This window comes from Streptopelia decaocto, assembly GCF_964273445.1.
Source record: "Streptopelia decaocto genome assembly, chromosome: 1".
Classification (NCBI taxonomy): domain Eukaryota; kingdom Metazoa; phylum Chordata; class Aves; order Columbiformes; family Columbidae; genus Streptopelia; species Streptopelia decaocto.
In genome coordinates this window covers 149010331-149027541 of record NC_138663.1, presented here as the reverse complement: position 1 = coordinate 149027541, position 17211 = coordinate 149010331, and the positions used below count along the sequence as shown (strand labels likewise).

General features: G+C 44.5%; 1 protein-coding gene across 2 annotated transcripts in view; it reads left to right on the top strand.

Moving 5' to 3' along the window:
- Nucleotides 1-14969, top strand: part of TMEM255B (transmembrane protein 255B) — a 76817-nt gene extending 61848 nt beyond the window's left edge. Inside the window, exons 7-9 of one of the 2 annotated variants that reach the window (XM_082057493.1) lie at nt 3347-3506; nt 8799-8942; nt 14007-14969. In XM_082057493.1, the coding sequence (XP_081913619.1) occupies nt 3347-3506; nt 8799-8942; nt 14007-14174 (472 nt within the window). In that variant the 3' untranslated portion in view covers nt 14175-14969. Of the gene's footprint in view, nt 1-3346; nt 3507-8798; nt 8943-13249 lie in introns of both variants that reach the window. The other variant, XM_082057494.1, reaches the window with a different exon arrangement.
- Nucleotides 14970-17211: the final 2242 nt, after the last annotated feature.

Here is a 17211-nt window from a genome sequence, read left to right as displayed (position 1 = left end):
AGCCCTGTCAAGATTTACTATTGATCTTGCAATGCAATTTTCCCATTAAATTTAATGATTTTTGGTTTTTTTTTCCTGCCAAATCCAGGGAAACAAAATGAATAGGAACATAGGTGTCCATGAGCAGAGGTCACATTGTAGGCGTATGCAGAGTTCTTTTGTTAGCAACAGCCTCTGTAGGAAGGGGATTTTGTTAAATTGCCATAGGATAGATATGAAGGTCTCAAGAGTGTTTTCTGAAGCTGTCCATTTTACTTCATCATTACCAACACACAAGATGTCAGAAGATAATGGAGGAGATGTCTGGATATGTTTATGAAGATCAGCTGACGGTTACCACAGGGTTGCCATGCAGCGATTTAACACGAGTAAAAACAGTTGTTAGGAAAACTACATTACAGCAAACTCCAAGGGTTTGTCTGGAAGACAGATGAAATAAACCCGCGCAACTGTCTGGCCACTTGGCACATAGAGATTTCAGCTGCAAGCAGCACCATGTCTTGCCACATGCAAGAAACTGAGGAGAATTTCCCAGAGCAGATCTGCTGCCTGTCTCACCCTCTGCACACCTCAGCATCATCTTACCCTGCACTCTCATGCAGCCTCTGCAGCCTTCTACAGTTCACCCACAGTCACTCTTCTTTCCTTCCCTCTATATATTTCTCATCTTTCTTCCTTTCTACATCTCCTGTTTTGTTTGTAGTTTGCGTCCTTTTCACGTGCTAGCAGCCCTGAATAACCCCAGCCCTCTATAGGCCTTTGGTAGCATGCTGCCAGACATAAACATTTTAGGCGTAGGGAAATCAGGCTGGCACAATGAGGCTTCTACACAACAGCTGAGCATAGAAGAGTAGCTCTTGCCCAGATCCTGACTCATCTAAGGAAGCAAAATTTAATTTGGGACTAGAGGGAGGTCATCTATGCAGATGTATTAGCACACAAGAGACACAAGTGAGTTCAAGTCTATGGAATGGATTAAAATCCCCTATGAATGTGACAGTATTTTGCTTGTGTGAGAAGTGTTATATCTGGACATGATGGAGGTATACAAAACAAATTACATAGGAAAGATAGAGTATGCACAACTTTGACATGTATTCTATGATAGACAAATGAGGGGGGGACATCATAGTTACAGTGTCTTTACACTAAGAATGCGTTCTTCCATGGTACACAACTAATTTTTGCACATTAACACTGAACCAAAGAGCTCAACCCAATACAGAAAAGAAGACGTATTTTAAAGTGGTGAAAGCATACACAGTTATCAAATAAAGTGACTGAAACTGTTCCTTAAAGCATAAGGTAGCAATATGGAGAGGTCAGGAATACTCCCCCTCCAGAGGGAGATCTTCAGTGCCATTTTTCTAAGACATAGGGTTTGTCTGAAACATCTGGGACTGATCCCTGCTGTGCCAGTGTTTGATGATAAACTGATTTGATTTGATGTGTGCTCTGCCGTTGTCAGCAATCCCCAGTGGACAGCAAGATCTTATGGCACTGGCATGGAAAATCCAGAGTAAAGAAACGGTCTCGCTGCTCTACAGACTTGGCAATTCCAGTTCATAGGATGGCTAGGAAGAAGTAGGAGACACAGTTACATGAAGTTAAGTGACCTGGTGTCAGCCATGCAGTAGACCAGTACACAGGCAGGATCACAAGTCAGATTTCCTCAGCCTCAGGGCAGCTGAAGCTATAGGTTTATTTAGTTAAACAATGTCTGGGCTCATGATAAGGCCCAAGTTAACTCAGCAGTAGTGAATCTGCAATGCCAGAACCGTGCCCCGCAGCAAATGCTTGGACATTTCCAGGAATTACTGTGCTTGGCTTGGTTCTTCCCAGAAATGTTGTGGGTTTCTCCACACTGCTACCTTCCTTTGCAGAGCTTTCCCTAACGACTGATCTCCACTGCTGCCCCATGTGTTGGGGATGGAGGAAGAGAAGAGAATAGTGAGCACAAACTGCACATTTCTGGTTTCCACCATAAGCTGATGGCAATTTCCTAACAGTGCAAAAACAGACTTGGCATTTAAAGAAAACTTTCCAATTCAAATAGCTGCTCTAGGAGCTCATTAGTGGCCTGGCATTAAGGCAGGTACTGGAAAGAACTGCAGGAAACTGTGGTTTCAAATTTTGCAGTAGGATATTTCTGACTTTCAGCAAGACAATGAGGATTGACTTCACAACATGCCTGATTTACAGTAACCAGTGCGGCGTAGAAATATAAATAAAGATTTCTGGATAATACTATCTACAGTGTAAAGGCACATCTTTATACTGTAATGTGTTGCATCTGTTAATTTGGAACCACAGGCACCATAAATAAACGTAGCCAGCTGGCAAAATCTCCCTTCCTGTGGTTGAATTAATGCTTAAGCAACTTGCCTTCCCCAGTTTCAAAGATGCCAGCAGATTTCCAGGTGAGCTGGGGTAAAAAAAACAGTGCTAAGCATGCTTTAGCTGGTAGCTAAATGATAAGGCCAGCATCCATATGCCAGGTCTATGCCTGTGTTCAGAGACACACAAGAAAAAAACAAAACAAAACAAAACAAACAAAGCTCAAAAGCTCCTGCTGATGCGGACAACTGATCAGCCAAACTAAGGTTGCTATTAGTTGAAGTACATGTTTATTGCTGGCATTAGCAGAGCCAGTTTTTGTCTATAGCAGAGCTTTCTCCAGTTCTTCTGGGCCAAGAAAATGATCAGGGGGATAGAACAGCTCTGCTATGAGGAAAGGCTGAGTTGGGGTTGTGCAGCCTTGAGAAGAGAAGGCTCTGGGGAAACCTTATTGCAACCTTTCAGTACATGAAAGGGGCCTATAGTAAAGATAGGGACAGACTTTTTAGCAGGGCCTGTTACGATAGATCAAGGGGTAATGGTTTTAAACTAAAAGAGGGGAGATTCAGGCTAGACATGAGGAAGAAATTTTTTACACTGAGGGTGGTGAAACACTGGTCCAGGTTGCCCAGAGAGGTGGTAGATGCCCCATCCCTGGAGACATTCCAGGCCAGGCTGGATGGGGCTCTGAGCAACCTGATCTAGTTGCAGATGTCCCTGCTCATTGCAAGGGGGTTGGACTAGATGAGCTTTGAAGGTCTCTTCCAACCCAAACTATACTATTCTATTCTATTCTATTCTATTCTATTCTATTCTATTCTATTCTATTCTATTCTATTCTATTCTATTCTATTCTATTCTATTCTATTCTGAGCAGTGTTTGGTGGGAGCATGGATGAAATACTTTGCCAAAGAGGAAAGTAATCAGGAGGGCTTCAGATCATCTGGTGCTCTGTGTTATGTGCAAAACCGTTCCCACAGAAGTGACGTTGTCTGCATTCCCTTTCAGTTCAGAGCAGTCCGCCAGCTACTATGAATTTGTCGGCGTGAGCAGCTGTCAGGATGTGGTTCACCTGTATAGGCTTCTATGGTCCTCCACAGTCCTCAACATCATCGGGTTGTTTCTGGGTATTATTACGGCTGCCATTCTTGGGGCATTTAAAGACATGGTAAGGCTCACAGTCTTTTGCCTTCTATGAGGACTTCTGTGCTTGTTGATGTTATCAAGAGGGTTAAAAGCAAGGAAGTGTAAGCATGTGAAGGAGGCACTTTGAACATGTTTTCTGTGTGATCTGGGAGTCTGGGGTCACATCTTTAGGCTAAGCTGTTGCCAGCTGCTCACAGCTAAGTAGGTCAAGCCCGGTCCATACATGAATGGAAGGAAAAAACAGGCATCTGTGTGAACAGATGCTGGCGGTTCAGTTTGTGACATCTTTTTTTTCCCTTACAAATCAGCACTGAACGTGTGTGCCAGCACACAGTTTGAGGATGCTAGTTTATAGCTAACATGTAAAACTCAAGTCCTAGATGTGCCTGTTTAACCTTATGTAGTTCTTTCCCCATGAGTGGGGATTAATGCTTAAGTGCAGTCAAGTTTTTATTTAAACAGTTGTGTTCAGGTCACGTTAACCTCCTCTGTTGTTTGACAAAGGAATGTCATCCTGTAACTGCTCCCTGTGCCACACCACTGTGTTGTGCTGATGTGCACCACTGCATTCAGAAGAGGCTGTGTGCTTGAAGGGACTCTGTGATACACTGCCTCATCTGCCTAGATTTTCTGATGTGTTAAAAGGGTGAAGTAGATATTCCTAGGATTATCACAGTCAGTGGTCATGTTTGCTACAGCAGTGCCTGAAGAGCAAGTGCCTCCCCACTTACTAGGCGCTCAGAAGAGTAGACGGTCTTCCAAACTAAAGGGACAGAAGCATGGGGATGGGGGTGAAATGTAGGAGCTGAGGCGAGGTGTGATAGCAGCACAGGTCATTCAGAACCCTGATGTTTCTGGTGACTGTGTTGGAGGAGAAAACGGAACAGAAAGACAGGTGAAAGGAAAGATGAGGGGGATGGAGCAGGGAAGAGAAAGCAAGAGATGGATGACGTGCACTGGGTGGATAGACTAGAGGGAGGAGGCTTCTCAGAGCTGGCAGCCAGTGAGCCAAGGACCCAGTCAGACTGGAGGGCATCCAGGACATGCTCTGACCACTCACTATCCCTTAGCAAGCATGTCCAGGCTATGTACAACATGCGTTGGGTGCTTAAAACCCTGTGACAGAGCAGGGCTGTATGAATTATTTGAAATTCACCTTTGTTAAGAGTTGCAAAACGTTTGCTGGAAATATTCCTCTCTCCAGCTTAAGGCGAACAAGCATAGTGAGCCTTTGTATGTAAGCCGTCCTTTATGTGAGGGGACTCTTGCAAGAATCTGATAACAAATTGCAGCCAGACAGTGAAGAGTTGTGGCAGCCTGATGGGAGTAGAAGCAGCTTTCCCAGCTTAATTTATTCCCTCCCTGTGAGAGGAGCAATGTCAGAAGGGGAGCAGAAACAGCCACAGTGGGAAACGAAGGGAAGAGCAGCTACTTGAAGAGGTGAATGCAGGCATCATCTACTGTGAGTCCTTGGTAGGTCACTGCAGCTTTTCAGTGCTGCTAAGCATTTTCCCCTGTCTGGCAGATGGGTAGCTGTGGGAGTTGCTAGCGCTCCCCTGAGATGAGGCAGGGTGCAGAGAGCCAGCCTGACTCCACCTAATCTGTCTCGCAAAAACTGACTTACATGGGATTTGGGCTGAGCTTTGTAGCAGGATGAGCTCCAGCCCAGGCATACCTCTGTGCTGCTTGGGGGCCATCACTGCAGTGCTCGCGATGGACCCCAAGTTGGGGAGACATTCCTGGGACAACTGGGCTCTCCATGCCCGTACTGAGAGACAGAGCCTGGATCAAACTCAGAGTGCTCTGACTGTGCAGCATAAAACTGTGCAAGGAAATCACACCAGCAGTGGATGTGCAGCTTCCCCCAACTCTGGGCTCAGCTGCAGTGAGTCTGTCAGGCTCTGGCTAAAAACCTGATCTGAATAAGCTGTTTAGTGTCTCCTCTGTAGCGGGACTGGGAAAAAAACCCTTACTAGCTTAAGGGAAGGATGATTTTGTGTCAGTTACTGCAGCACAGGAGCCATGCTGTGCTTATTAAAGTGTTAGTAAAGCAGCAATCCAAAATGCAGTGACCACTCCTTGCTCCTGCCTCTGCTTTTTCAGGATCATTTTGAGTGACGGACCAGAGCTGGTTTGCTAATCTGCTGCTCGCTTTTGTTATGAAAGGACTAACTCTTGGGAAAAGATGGGGCCAAGAAAACTTTGAGCAGAAAAGGAGAGAAAGGGTCATGGGACTGAAATAAGGGAAAAAACCTTTGAAATGTGTGGAAGAACCATTTTCTTTCTTTCAGGATGTCACCTTCCCACAGAAATGCTCAATGGCATTTTCCAGGGAGAGCTGCAAAACCCGCTGAAACACCTCAGGCCATTGCTCCGAGGCTGACTTCCAGAAAACACAGGGCCAGGCTGACTAGTCAAACAAAAACCGTTATGTTTATCTCTGGGGAACACTGGCAGCCAAAACATGTTACAAAGGGGAGAGTTTGCAAAACAGTGCCGCTGCCTCTAAACCCATCACATTTCCTGGACAGAAAAAAAAAGGAAGCGTTGTCTTGCATGTTGTGGCTTTTCTTTCTTGTGACAAATTCCCTGCAGACCCTGGCATGCTACCCGCCATTTTGCTGCCTGCCAGAGGGCCATGCTGGCTTGGCGGGAAACATTTCATCCTCTCCTGACCCACAAGATGTCAGCTCTCAGTGGCCTCAGTGTCACCCATAGTGCTGTCCTCTGTCATCTGCTGGGTTCTGGGGACGCTGCAGCGGTTATAATGGTACCGTCTTTTTCAGATCTACCATGTGCTTGGATGTAGGACGCCGGCTGGGCAGTTAGCTTAAAATCAGTTTTAACAAAAAGCGAGTTAAGATATAATGCATATAGGTATGTACCTATAATATGCAAAATGGTAAAATACCCTGATGATTTCTTACAGAAGACAGAGGTAAAGAAATGCATGAAAAACTTCACTTGCAGGTACTAAGAGTTCATTTAGATACTCCCTTCCCTGACACCCTATCCATCTTGTAGATGTTTTCCTGACACACCTTGCCAAGGAATCTGCCTGCCCTGAGTTTAGGGTTGCACTAATCAGAACTGTGTATGGTGCTGGGGGCTTGCCAGCTTTTTTTTTTCTTTTCTTTCTTTTTTTTTCAGTTAGTCTCCTTTTGGAGAGTCTTCAAGGAAATCTAAGGCAATCATTCCCTTATCTCCTCTACTCCTCCCTCACCCTGCTCTGTAAAGAAAAACAAAACAAACCCCTAGTTACTGAGCTACTTGCCACTGTGTTCATGCCTTAGAACTTGTACAACTTAAAGGTGCAGTCTGACCTTAACAGCAGCCGCAGCTCAGGAATAAATGCTTTGGCAAGTCTCTGTTGGATTGTGGAGCTGACCTCTCTTGCTCTGCAGCAGCACAGCCAAACACACGTGGGCTGGGTGGGGGGCAGCCAGAGAGCCCATCCATCCATCCATCCATCCATCCATCCATCCATCCATCCACCACCCGGTTCCCCCAGCTCCCTGCCCCCAGGTGCCCACATGGCACTGGCAGCGCTCCCTGGCTGGTTATCAGCTCCTTATCTCTTTGATTTGGGTAGTGTTTCAGTTTAAAAACATCTCCACTTACCCCTGTATTGTATGTGACTAATTTAACACAGTGTCATTACTGGAATACTTGATAAAAGCTTCAATACCTGTGAGCTGTTGCTAGCTCCAGAGTGGGATCAGAGAGCCTGATAATAAGGTGCTCTGATCAGTGGATTTGGGGTGGATGACTCCCCAAACCTGTCTCCTATGACTGTCGTGATGCTGCTGTGACTGGAGAGAACATAAGAGGACTGAGAGAGGTTCCTGGGAGGACAGTGGCACGCAAAGGGACCCACACCAGAAAACTGGTGACAGGTGCAGAACAGGCATCTGTGTTTCATGTTGGGCCAAACAAATGCTTCTTGCCATATTTATGTGCCTCTTTGTTTCTCCTCACCATATCCACCCAGCAGGGCAGGTAGAAAGGAGGTGTTTTGGTGAGGGTACCTTGAAGATGAGAGACTTGCCTTCTCACAAGAAATAGGCTATCTGCTTTTGGGCCTAGCTGTTCTCTGCGCCAGCTCCTGGGGTGATAAGTTTCTCCAGAGAGCTAAGCCCTAGACTGTCAGGTAACCTCCGAGGTGACCTAGATGATGTTTTCCATTTACAAACACAATCACTGTGTCTCTTTCTCAGTCACAGTGAGATCTCACACTATCTTCAGAGGATGCGGTGGTTTGTATGTCTCACTGATATATCTGAAAGGAAATGACAAAGAAACAAAAGTCCTGGCTGTTGCCTTCAGCATTTGTCTTGCAAGCACCATGTTTTATTATTTCAGTAAAAAGAAAATTCCATGCTCTCATGTAGAGGAATCTGCTAACAAAAACAAATGAGAGAAAAGAAAGCACTAGATTTGTCTTGCTTTGCAAAGCGGAGGGACATGAAAATCTTTCACAAAGCTCTACTGTCCTTCACAAATAGTTCTGTAGCACAAGGTTTTAGGGTTTAACACAAGATCCCCTTTCACATTTAACTTCTGTTTTTTTCGTTTTTTTTTTTTTTTTCTCCCCCAGTTGTATCAGCTTGTTTAATATGAGCTAGTGTTAACACTTCTTTCTGCAAACCTCATCTCACATTGCAGTTAAGGGACATGCCAATAAAGCCATGGGATATGATGAATTTTATGCAGCAGGAATGGGATATGCACATGGGGGGATGGTATTGGACAGTCAGCAGCAAACTCCATTTCATAAATGAGAGGGAGCTGTGAAAGATAAGCGTGTGGTATGGAAAGGGAGATCTTTGTCGATCAGTGTAGGAAAGCAGAGAGAAAAGACATGAGGGCAATGGGTGGTTGCTACTGGAAAGAGTCTGCAGCAAGGACTGGGTGTTTGGTGCTGGAGTGGATAAGAAGAGGTTGTCAAAGCTGTGTGTTGTGCAGCTCTTCAGGCTGTCTCGGATCTGGAGTCCTGCCAGTGCTTCTGTAACTGGTGCTAGGGAAGTACCAGCAGTCTTTTTCCAAGGGAAGATTATTAAAATAACTGTGTAATTCTGGCCAGAAAATTCACTCCAGATACACCCTCCTCATTCTGTCTGCTCCTTGTTTGTTTGTTTGGTTTGGTTTGCTTTGTTTTCATTTGTTGGTTGTTTGGGGGTTTTTTTTGTTGTTTGTTTGGCTGATTTTTGTGTTTATTTTTTCCTAGTACTGGTATTGTGTTGGAAAACAGCCAGTTTCTGCTCCAGCCCTCTCTGTGCTGTGCTGATATATTGTTGTCTCCTGTGTTCAACAGGTACCTCTGTCCCAAATTGCTTTCAGTGCCGCACCTCCTCCTCAGATCCTGTACAATCCTGCCCAACAGATCCTGACATACGCTGGGTTCTGTCCTTCTGCAGCAACTATTTCTACATATCCATCCTACCCATTACCTCTTCAGGTACAGTACAAAATGGCACCCTTCTTTTACTCCATCAGAAAAGCATAAGTGGCCCCTCAGTACAAACTCTGCAGTGGCAGATCTGGGCTCCTGGGGGTCTGAAATGAGGCAAGGAGGTTGGATGCCAACTGAGACTCATCTCTGAGATGACTTAGTCTGGGCCTAGTTTTCAAGTCTGTTCTCAGATCTCATCCTTTCTCTGGTCATCCTTTGGATTCTGCTGACCAGGAATCCCACTGTGGTATTAGAGCTGGGCTGCAGTAGTCATGAAGGTGAATGTAGCCCCTGTGTTGAGCAAGATAAAGCAGCAACAGAGGCATGAGGGGAAGCCAAAGGAAGCATCTGATACACAACAGGTTTTGGCAGAAAAGTTTATACATCTTAGCCCACCTTACTCTTAATATGGAGATAAGTAGATCAGGACTCATCAGGTGGAATGGAGGCAAGAAAGGGGAGGAAATGAGGTCTGTGAAATTGAGTGATATGGAAAGGATTGTGGCTGGATATTAGTGATAACTTGCCCAAATAAAGCTATTAGTTGGCAAGACAAGCCAGAAATAGGAAGAGTTTTTGCACAACACAAATACCACAGGATGTTGTGGAAGAGTATAAATGAGGGGTTAAGGAATTAGTCCATCAGCTGCTATTAAACATAGGGATTCAAGTGCCACTTGCAGCCCAGCAAGTTCCCAGATGGCCGGCTCATCAGAAGATGGAGCCCCTTTTCTTTTAGCTTCCTATAAGCACTTGTGATGGTTCACTGCTGGGAGACAGGTGGAGAGCTGCCGTGGCAGCTGGCAGAGGTTGGTGAGCCTTACTGACCTGGGGCAGCTGGCCTGAAGGCAGGAGGAAAAGCTGCTGGAGGTACAGCTTCCTCCCCTTGGGGTAGGGGTTACAACATAAGCTTCACCTCCTTCAGAAGGATGAGGTGCAAGTCATGCTCCAAGCCTGTGCTGCATCTAGCCAGACCTGGCCTGCAAAACGCAGGGAGTGGTGCCCCAGAGTGAGGGTGAGCTGGTAAATAACTGAACGTACCGAGACCCTGGAGTAATCATAGGAGGTTTTAGATTTTTTTAAAGCACAGTAAGAGTGTTTTGTTCAATCCAATGGCTCGTTATACTTTGTGCAGTGCTAGACTGGTGGGTATCACAAGTGTTGCAATACTTCTTAATTGAAAACACTGCGTGTTTAGCATGAACTAGCTGTGGACCAGCTCCCCACAGCCTCCTGGGCTACATCTGTTCAGGTCCAGTAAGCTACTGGGCACAATTAGTGGGACATGATGACCATCCAGACCAGCGAATTGTTAGCATGCTCCTGGTATGGGTTTGGCCCAGACCACCTAACAGTCTCCCGGCAGTGCCCAGGAAGGGATCAGGAGACGGCAACGGCAATGAACCCTTCCTGGTAGGCAGTGTGCATATAGTCACACTGGTTTGGTGGTAAGAGTTCAGCTGTAGCGATATGATATGTGCTGTGCCAGTTGGCTTCACAGCCAGAGAACAGTCCTTGGCACATCTTGTTTATCAACGTAAATGGGGCCAGGCGCCTTTGGAGACCATGGGTTGAGAGGGGAAAAAAAGAGCACACTTGGAGATCCTTTTTTGTTTGCTTTTAGCTGAAAAGCTGTGCTGCTCTGCTGCCTTCTGTTAGCACGTAGCCAAGAATAGAGAGAGAAAGGGATAAAAACAGGCGAAAGAAAGCAATTAAGCTGAAAAGATGCACACAAGTAGTAATGAGGATCAATTGTAACTGTTCAGTTCTTTGTCCACTGACAAACAGAAATACATTGTATTTATCCCAAATTCTTAACTGCATTCCAAAATAAACACAGTTTTTTTCCTAGGTTTCTGCTTTTTCTAAGAAATGTATTCATTTTTCTTCTCTCCCTTTCATAATATTCAGAAGCAGACACCACCAGCTATCTCCAAGCCAGGATAGGTTAGTGGGAAGCACTGGGCTCCACAAGGGAGAGTGCTTAATTCTTTTCCTGGAAAAAGAAGGCAATAGCCTTCCTATGTGTATGAGCTCATCATGTTGTAGTTTGGAGGGAATTAATTTCTGCATCAGTATATGAGTTAAAAAATCGTAATAAACTTACTAAAAGCTACAAAAGGGTAAATGTTAGAAGCAGGCCTGATAAGGAACAGCCAGAAGCCTGACTGTCATCCATTTCCGTTACTTGGGAGCTGTGGGCTGAATCCATGGAGCTGTAGGTAGGTCTTCCTGACCCATGTAAGTGCTCCAAGCAGTGCCCAGTGGTTTAGGCCTTCACAAGCCCTGCTCAGCTGGTCCTGGTCCTTAAGGCACCTACAGGCCCTGGAGCAGGAATGCATTTAGCTAAACACAGGGGCTGTTGGTGTGTAGGGATCTAGTGCTGACTGATAATGAGATCGGGTAGCCACCTGGCCTCTGCTGTCCCCCCAGGAGTCTCCATGTCACATCTGTGTGAATGTCTGGGATATCCCATGGTATCCCAAAAGGTCTGGGGACTTACATGTGGGCATCCACAGTGTAGGAGACTCCACCTAAGCTGGTTGACCCTTCGGAGTCATCAGAGAGAGTGAGGCACTTCTCACTCAGGCTAAAGAGATATGATGTGAGTGGCATGAATGTACCCTAAAGGCCTTTCCACTGACTAGGGGTGGGATTTGGTTGCTACATGTCACCATGCTGTGCGCTTAGATATCTACATCCTTGAACCTTCAACTGAGATGTCAAAATCTGAGGCTGAGCTGTGGATCCTAAGGGTGCAGTTCAGTTGCCTAAAGACATGGCACCTGAGATGGCCTGAAGTTCACAAGACATCCGTATATGAGCTGGCTGATGTAGACCAAAGTCTACATGAGACTTGCACATATTTCTGGAGCAGGTGGCAGAGGGTGCCCTTGGGCATCTCAAAAGGTATAATGTTTTTGCTTCCACGTAGACCAAGATCCAAATAAGGCCCCCAAGATGCATTTTTTTTTTTCTCTGTTTTTGCTTTGGCATGCTCAATATTTGGCTAAACACTGTTCCTAAGCCCCTGCATTTCACATTGCCCTGCACCTGCCCCCACTTAGGGCAGGGTCACACACATGATGGTTCAGTACAACAAAAGAAGCAAAACCTTCTTCAGCTAAGAGATGCAGGGGAGGTGGGGAGGAGGAGGAGAGAAAGTTAATTGATGCTAGTTAATTAAATAAAGCAGTTAGCAATAAATTACCAACTAATAACTCCAGTTCGAACCCTCACTTCGACCAGAGGAAATCTACAGCCATAGTTCCTCCTCCTGGGAATATATCCCACCTTGGGTTAGTCTGGTACTCAACAAGCCCAGCCTAAGTGCTGCCCCCACTTGCATGGGTTGAAGCTCCATTAGCTCAAAGCCTGTGAACTTGAGTTCACCTGTGGTTCCCATCACTGAGCAGATTCAGTCCTAGTCCTCTGCTGAATCCCATATCTCACTGAATAACTGCTTGCTGGAGGGACAAACAAAGTCTTTAAAAAAATCACAACCTGAGCTGGTGATAAATGCTTCTCAGTTCACTGGATCCTTCCTTGTCCACAAGCAGAAATTGGCCAAATGCAAAAAATAAAAGGTGATATTTTGACAGGGATGTAACCAGCATTTCTTTTGCTTACTGTGGCATGTGCTAACAAAATCATTCAGCCCTTACTGGTACAGTTCAGTCACAACTAGTTGTGGTAACAGGCCTGCCAGCTGGTCAGGTAAATGATTAGCTGTGCAGGGACTGGTGGTGATGACAGCAGGAAGGGTTGTGCCAATCGTTCCTGCCAGAGGAGAACTTGTTACAGAAGCAATTCCAGGCAGACAGATGGAAAGAGCAGCTGCAGTTTGAGGGGGAAAGGGAAGCAACAACTTCAAAATAAATTAAAGAAAACCAAACTACTCAAAACTGCTATTATGTTTGGAGCTGGTCTAACTTGCAGGTCTGTCAGTGTACCTGCACTGCCTCCTGGAGAGTAAAAGGGCACAATCAACCTTCCTGTCAGGATGTCCCCATTCTCACTCACTAACTCACCCTGTGGTACAAATGCAGGACAACTTTCTCCTGGCCATGGGGGTTTGATCCCTGCTAAGCCGGAGCCCCACGGAGAAGGACCATGGCCTGGGGTCTGCCAGCCCTGGCCAATTCTGAGATGCCATTGTCCAAGTGCCACCTCTGGTACTGGCCTTCTATATGGTGACTATTACTTCTTCTGCAGCAGGGAGCAGTGTTTACTTGTCCAGATTTTTAATTTCCTTTGAAAAAGATGCATGGTTATGATTTTTTGTTTTGTTCTGTTTCTTTTTTAAATTCCAGGCACTTTAGGCCTGAGCCTGAGGGGAGCTGAACACAACTCTTCTGATGAACCCTAAGGACTGGCGTGTGTTGGCTTATGAGGGAGGGGATGAAATCCTGACCTGCTTTAAATCAATGACAAACCCTGGTTTAAAGTAGTGGTAGGATTTTATCCAGAACATTAGTCCCTAGATGCATTCTTTTATTTTAGCAAAATCTGCTTGTTGCTGAACATGGGCTGCTTCCTAAGCTCTATCTATTTTTCGTGCCTCCTTCAGCCACTGAGACAGCCAAAGTAATAGACCTACAGGGAGACACATGCCTACCTGTAAAATTTTCTCTTCAGGGGATTCTGCATTTGGCACAGGAATAGGACCTTGCATTTATGCAAGTATTATAACTGAGATTAATTACATCTGAGATAATTTAAATTTCACAGTGATGCCTGGAAATGAGCAGCTACACGTAACCTCATCAGCCAGCCGGGTGCAGTGCCTCACCCAGGAAGCCAGAGCACCTTTTCTTGCAGAAATTCCTGTTCTGCTCTATTGCCTAGCTGTATGAGCAATGTCTGTTAAAAGTGACTTGGGTTACAGATGGAATCTGTCTTGTTTCACTAGACACCATCATGCTAAAATGAACGTTGTGCTGCAATGCATGAGAAACTTAATCATGGGGCTTATTATATGTAACACTTACATGGCAAACACTGAACTCAGAGCTGCAAATGGGACTGTAATGCTTTACTGAACAATGTGTTTTCTTTGTCTATATACAGCCTGCCAGCAATTTTCCAGGAACATCATCTACTGACATTTCTCTATCAGAAGAAACTCAGCCGCCATCTCAGTCCAGCTCCAGCTATGGTCTTCCCCCCAATGCCCCAGCCCTCTATACACCGACTTACTTCTTGCCTGGAGAAAAGCCTCCACCATACGCACCATAGAACAAAAGCATTTATTTTAGGTAGCTGGTAGGCTTTTATTTTGTTTTAAGAAACCTCTGGAAACTGTGCTGGGCAGGCACTAGACTTCACAAGGAACCCAGCAGAGAGCATGTTACAGCCACTCTGCTTTTACCCACATCTCACTGTGAGCAGTGGAGGACCCTGGAAACGTAATGGCAGGCACAATCACCAGCGGGGTGAACAGTCACCACACAGTTTGCCTGCAGTCAAATGCAGTGTTACTTTCCAGCTACCACTGGAGACATTCCAGGCCAGGCTGGACGGGGTTCTGAGCAATCTGATCTAGTTGCAGATGTCCCTGCTCGTTGCAGGGGGTTGGACTAGATGAGCTTTGAAGGTCCCTTCCAACACAAACTATTCTATGATTCTACCGTAAGCATGAGATGCTTCCTTCTTGGTACACTGCAGAGTGAATTTTCTTTAAGAGGAGATATGAAGAAAATACGCTCAATACATGTTCTGCTTTCATAAACCACTATAGAGGGGTTCGAGTCTGTGTTGTCTGAGTGGGTAGTAAGTAGGTCTCCAAGTCAATTACTTTGGGTAGCAAGAGAGCAGATGTTTGTTTGCTTGTAGTATTTATTTAATAACCCTTTTTGGTGGAAGTGTGGTATCAATAAAAAAAGTGTGGCAATTATTTTACAATAAAATTGACTGTGTATATTTATACTGTACCAAAGGCTGTGTGTATTCGTAAGGACAGGAAAACAAAAGAAGAGAGGAAGAAGTACCCTACCAAATAGTTCCCTCTTTCAAGTTTCAAACAGAAAGGTTAATTTTAGTGGGACTATTTTATCCAAAATTTGTGCCAGTCTAGTCTGTCTAGTAAAAGGTCAAGCCAGTGTGCGAAAAATGCAATTCCCAGACAGGTATTTAAGCTGCACTTCAGTGCTGGAATTAATTCCTTTCTAATTAAATCAGGACCACAACAAACCCACCAGTTATATATTTTTAAACTGATCAAGACCTGGTCTAGTCATTTTACAACCACTGAAACAGAGCAGACAAAGGGTCAGATTTCCTTAATTATTTTTTTTTCAAATTTTTTCCTATTGTACAGTATAAAAACACTTTGACAAGGCTGAGCAGCACTACCTGTAACAGTGCCGTTGACAGGAACACATTATTGTCCCTGTCATGTTCACCCGGCCTCCTTGCTGTGCGTCAGCATTAGCTGTGGTCTCTCTTGGGACACGGCTGCCGTATTTTGGGTCAGGAGCATTTGGGTCAGCTGCACCAGGTACACCAGCATGAAACCCCACCACATTGCTGCATCCCATCACTGCATTTTGCTCCTGGAGGAAGGGTGGTGGTGCTGCTTGCTGTATACATCTTCCAGTCTAGACAGCAATGAAGCTATAGAAATTTCCTGAAAGGCCAAAGAGCAAAGCAGGGGAAGGAAGGTATTTCTCATTAATTTTTAAGCAGATGCTTCGTATTTTGAAAATACTAAGAAACCCTATATAAACAAAACCAGCCTACTTGACAGTTTCCTCTGAAAGGAAGTGACACCATCAGACCAGCTGAAAATAGAACAAAGAATGATCAGCCTTTTACATAATACTTTCCATCTTTCAAGAATTTCTGCTAATTCCTGTGTTGTACCTCTATGCATAAAAAGCAGATTCAGTATTAACACACGTAAGATCAGAGGTTAATTTATATGGGCAGTTAAAAAAATGTTTTGTTCGATTAAAAAGGATTTTCTGAGATGCGAAGTTTTAGGCCAGCGATGTGAACATCAGTGACAAGGTGCCTTATGCATAGCGTTGATCAGGTGAATTACATGAACCTGATTAAGAGAAACAGAAGCCAGAGGAGACAATTACTTTTCCTTTAAACATGAATTTAACACACCCAAAACAGTTCGTTCTTGTGGAAATCCATGATGTGAAGAGCACAATGACCCTGGTCATGAAATGAGTGGAACTACACATTTACTTCTTATTGCTTGCTATGAATATGACCAGGGGATCCACGTGGGTTCATTTTGGGGACTCAAAGCCTAGAACAGACTTGCTGCCTTTGAGTTGAGCACCTAGGCTGCTAACAGAACAAAAACCACATCAGTATTTCTCTCGGGGTGAAGCACAGTGACTGAGGAGGAATGAAGGAATGCTTATCACTTTTTTCCTCTTTTTAGTGGTACATATTATAGAAGCAGCTGCCTCTTTTTCCAGAATGGTACGGCTGTAGGGTATTAAAAACAATCCAGCTTGACACAAAAATAAACCCCACTTTATGTGATTCTCCAGACTTACAAACTCTGGCTTTCTCTTCTAAACCACGTTCTGGGTTTGGGGGTGTTGTGGTCTGTACAAAATATCTCTGCATACATGCACACATATACACAGTCCAGGAAAAAATTTTGTTCCAAATTAGATTGGTTTAGAAAATGGAATCATAGTCATTTTTCACATAATATTAAGTCTGAAACTGCAGAGTACCATATTGTACCACAGGATTCACGTTTCCAGGATCCAAAATAATTCTGGCCTTATAAATAGTACCACTTATATTAACACAAAGGTCAGACACGTTAGTGATTCTTTTATGCCACATGGTAGTTTTTTGGGAACTACCATAGAAATGCTACAAAATGCCAGACATAAGACTATTTTGCTGACACACTGCCTTTGAAAAGAACAAAGTAAAACAGGGTTTGTTTCATCTATTTAAAAAATAGTAGGTGTCTTCCAAGTTTGTACTGTTTTCATTAGAGGTACTCCAAGTTAAAAAAGATGGGAGATATATTTTGGTAAAGGACTAAAATAACCATGAAAAACACACAGAAAACAAAACACTGCAGTGTGGAAGTGCTGTTAACCACAGTATCTTCAGGATTCCTGGCTCTCACTGGAGATACTAAACTCATAAGCTGATCCAGAGTCACCAACTCTAATAGAAAGAACTCTCTGGAATAACATGGTTTTACTTGCTCAATAAAAAAAAAGCAAAAACATCGAACTATTTCTGGGTTTTCCTATCCATGCACACTCCACCAATAAGTTATTAC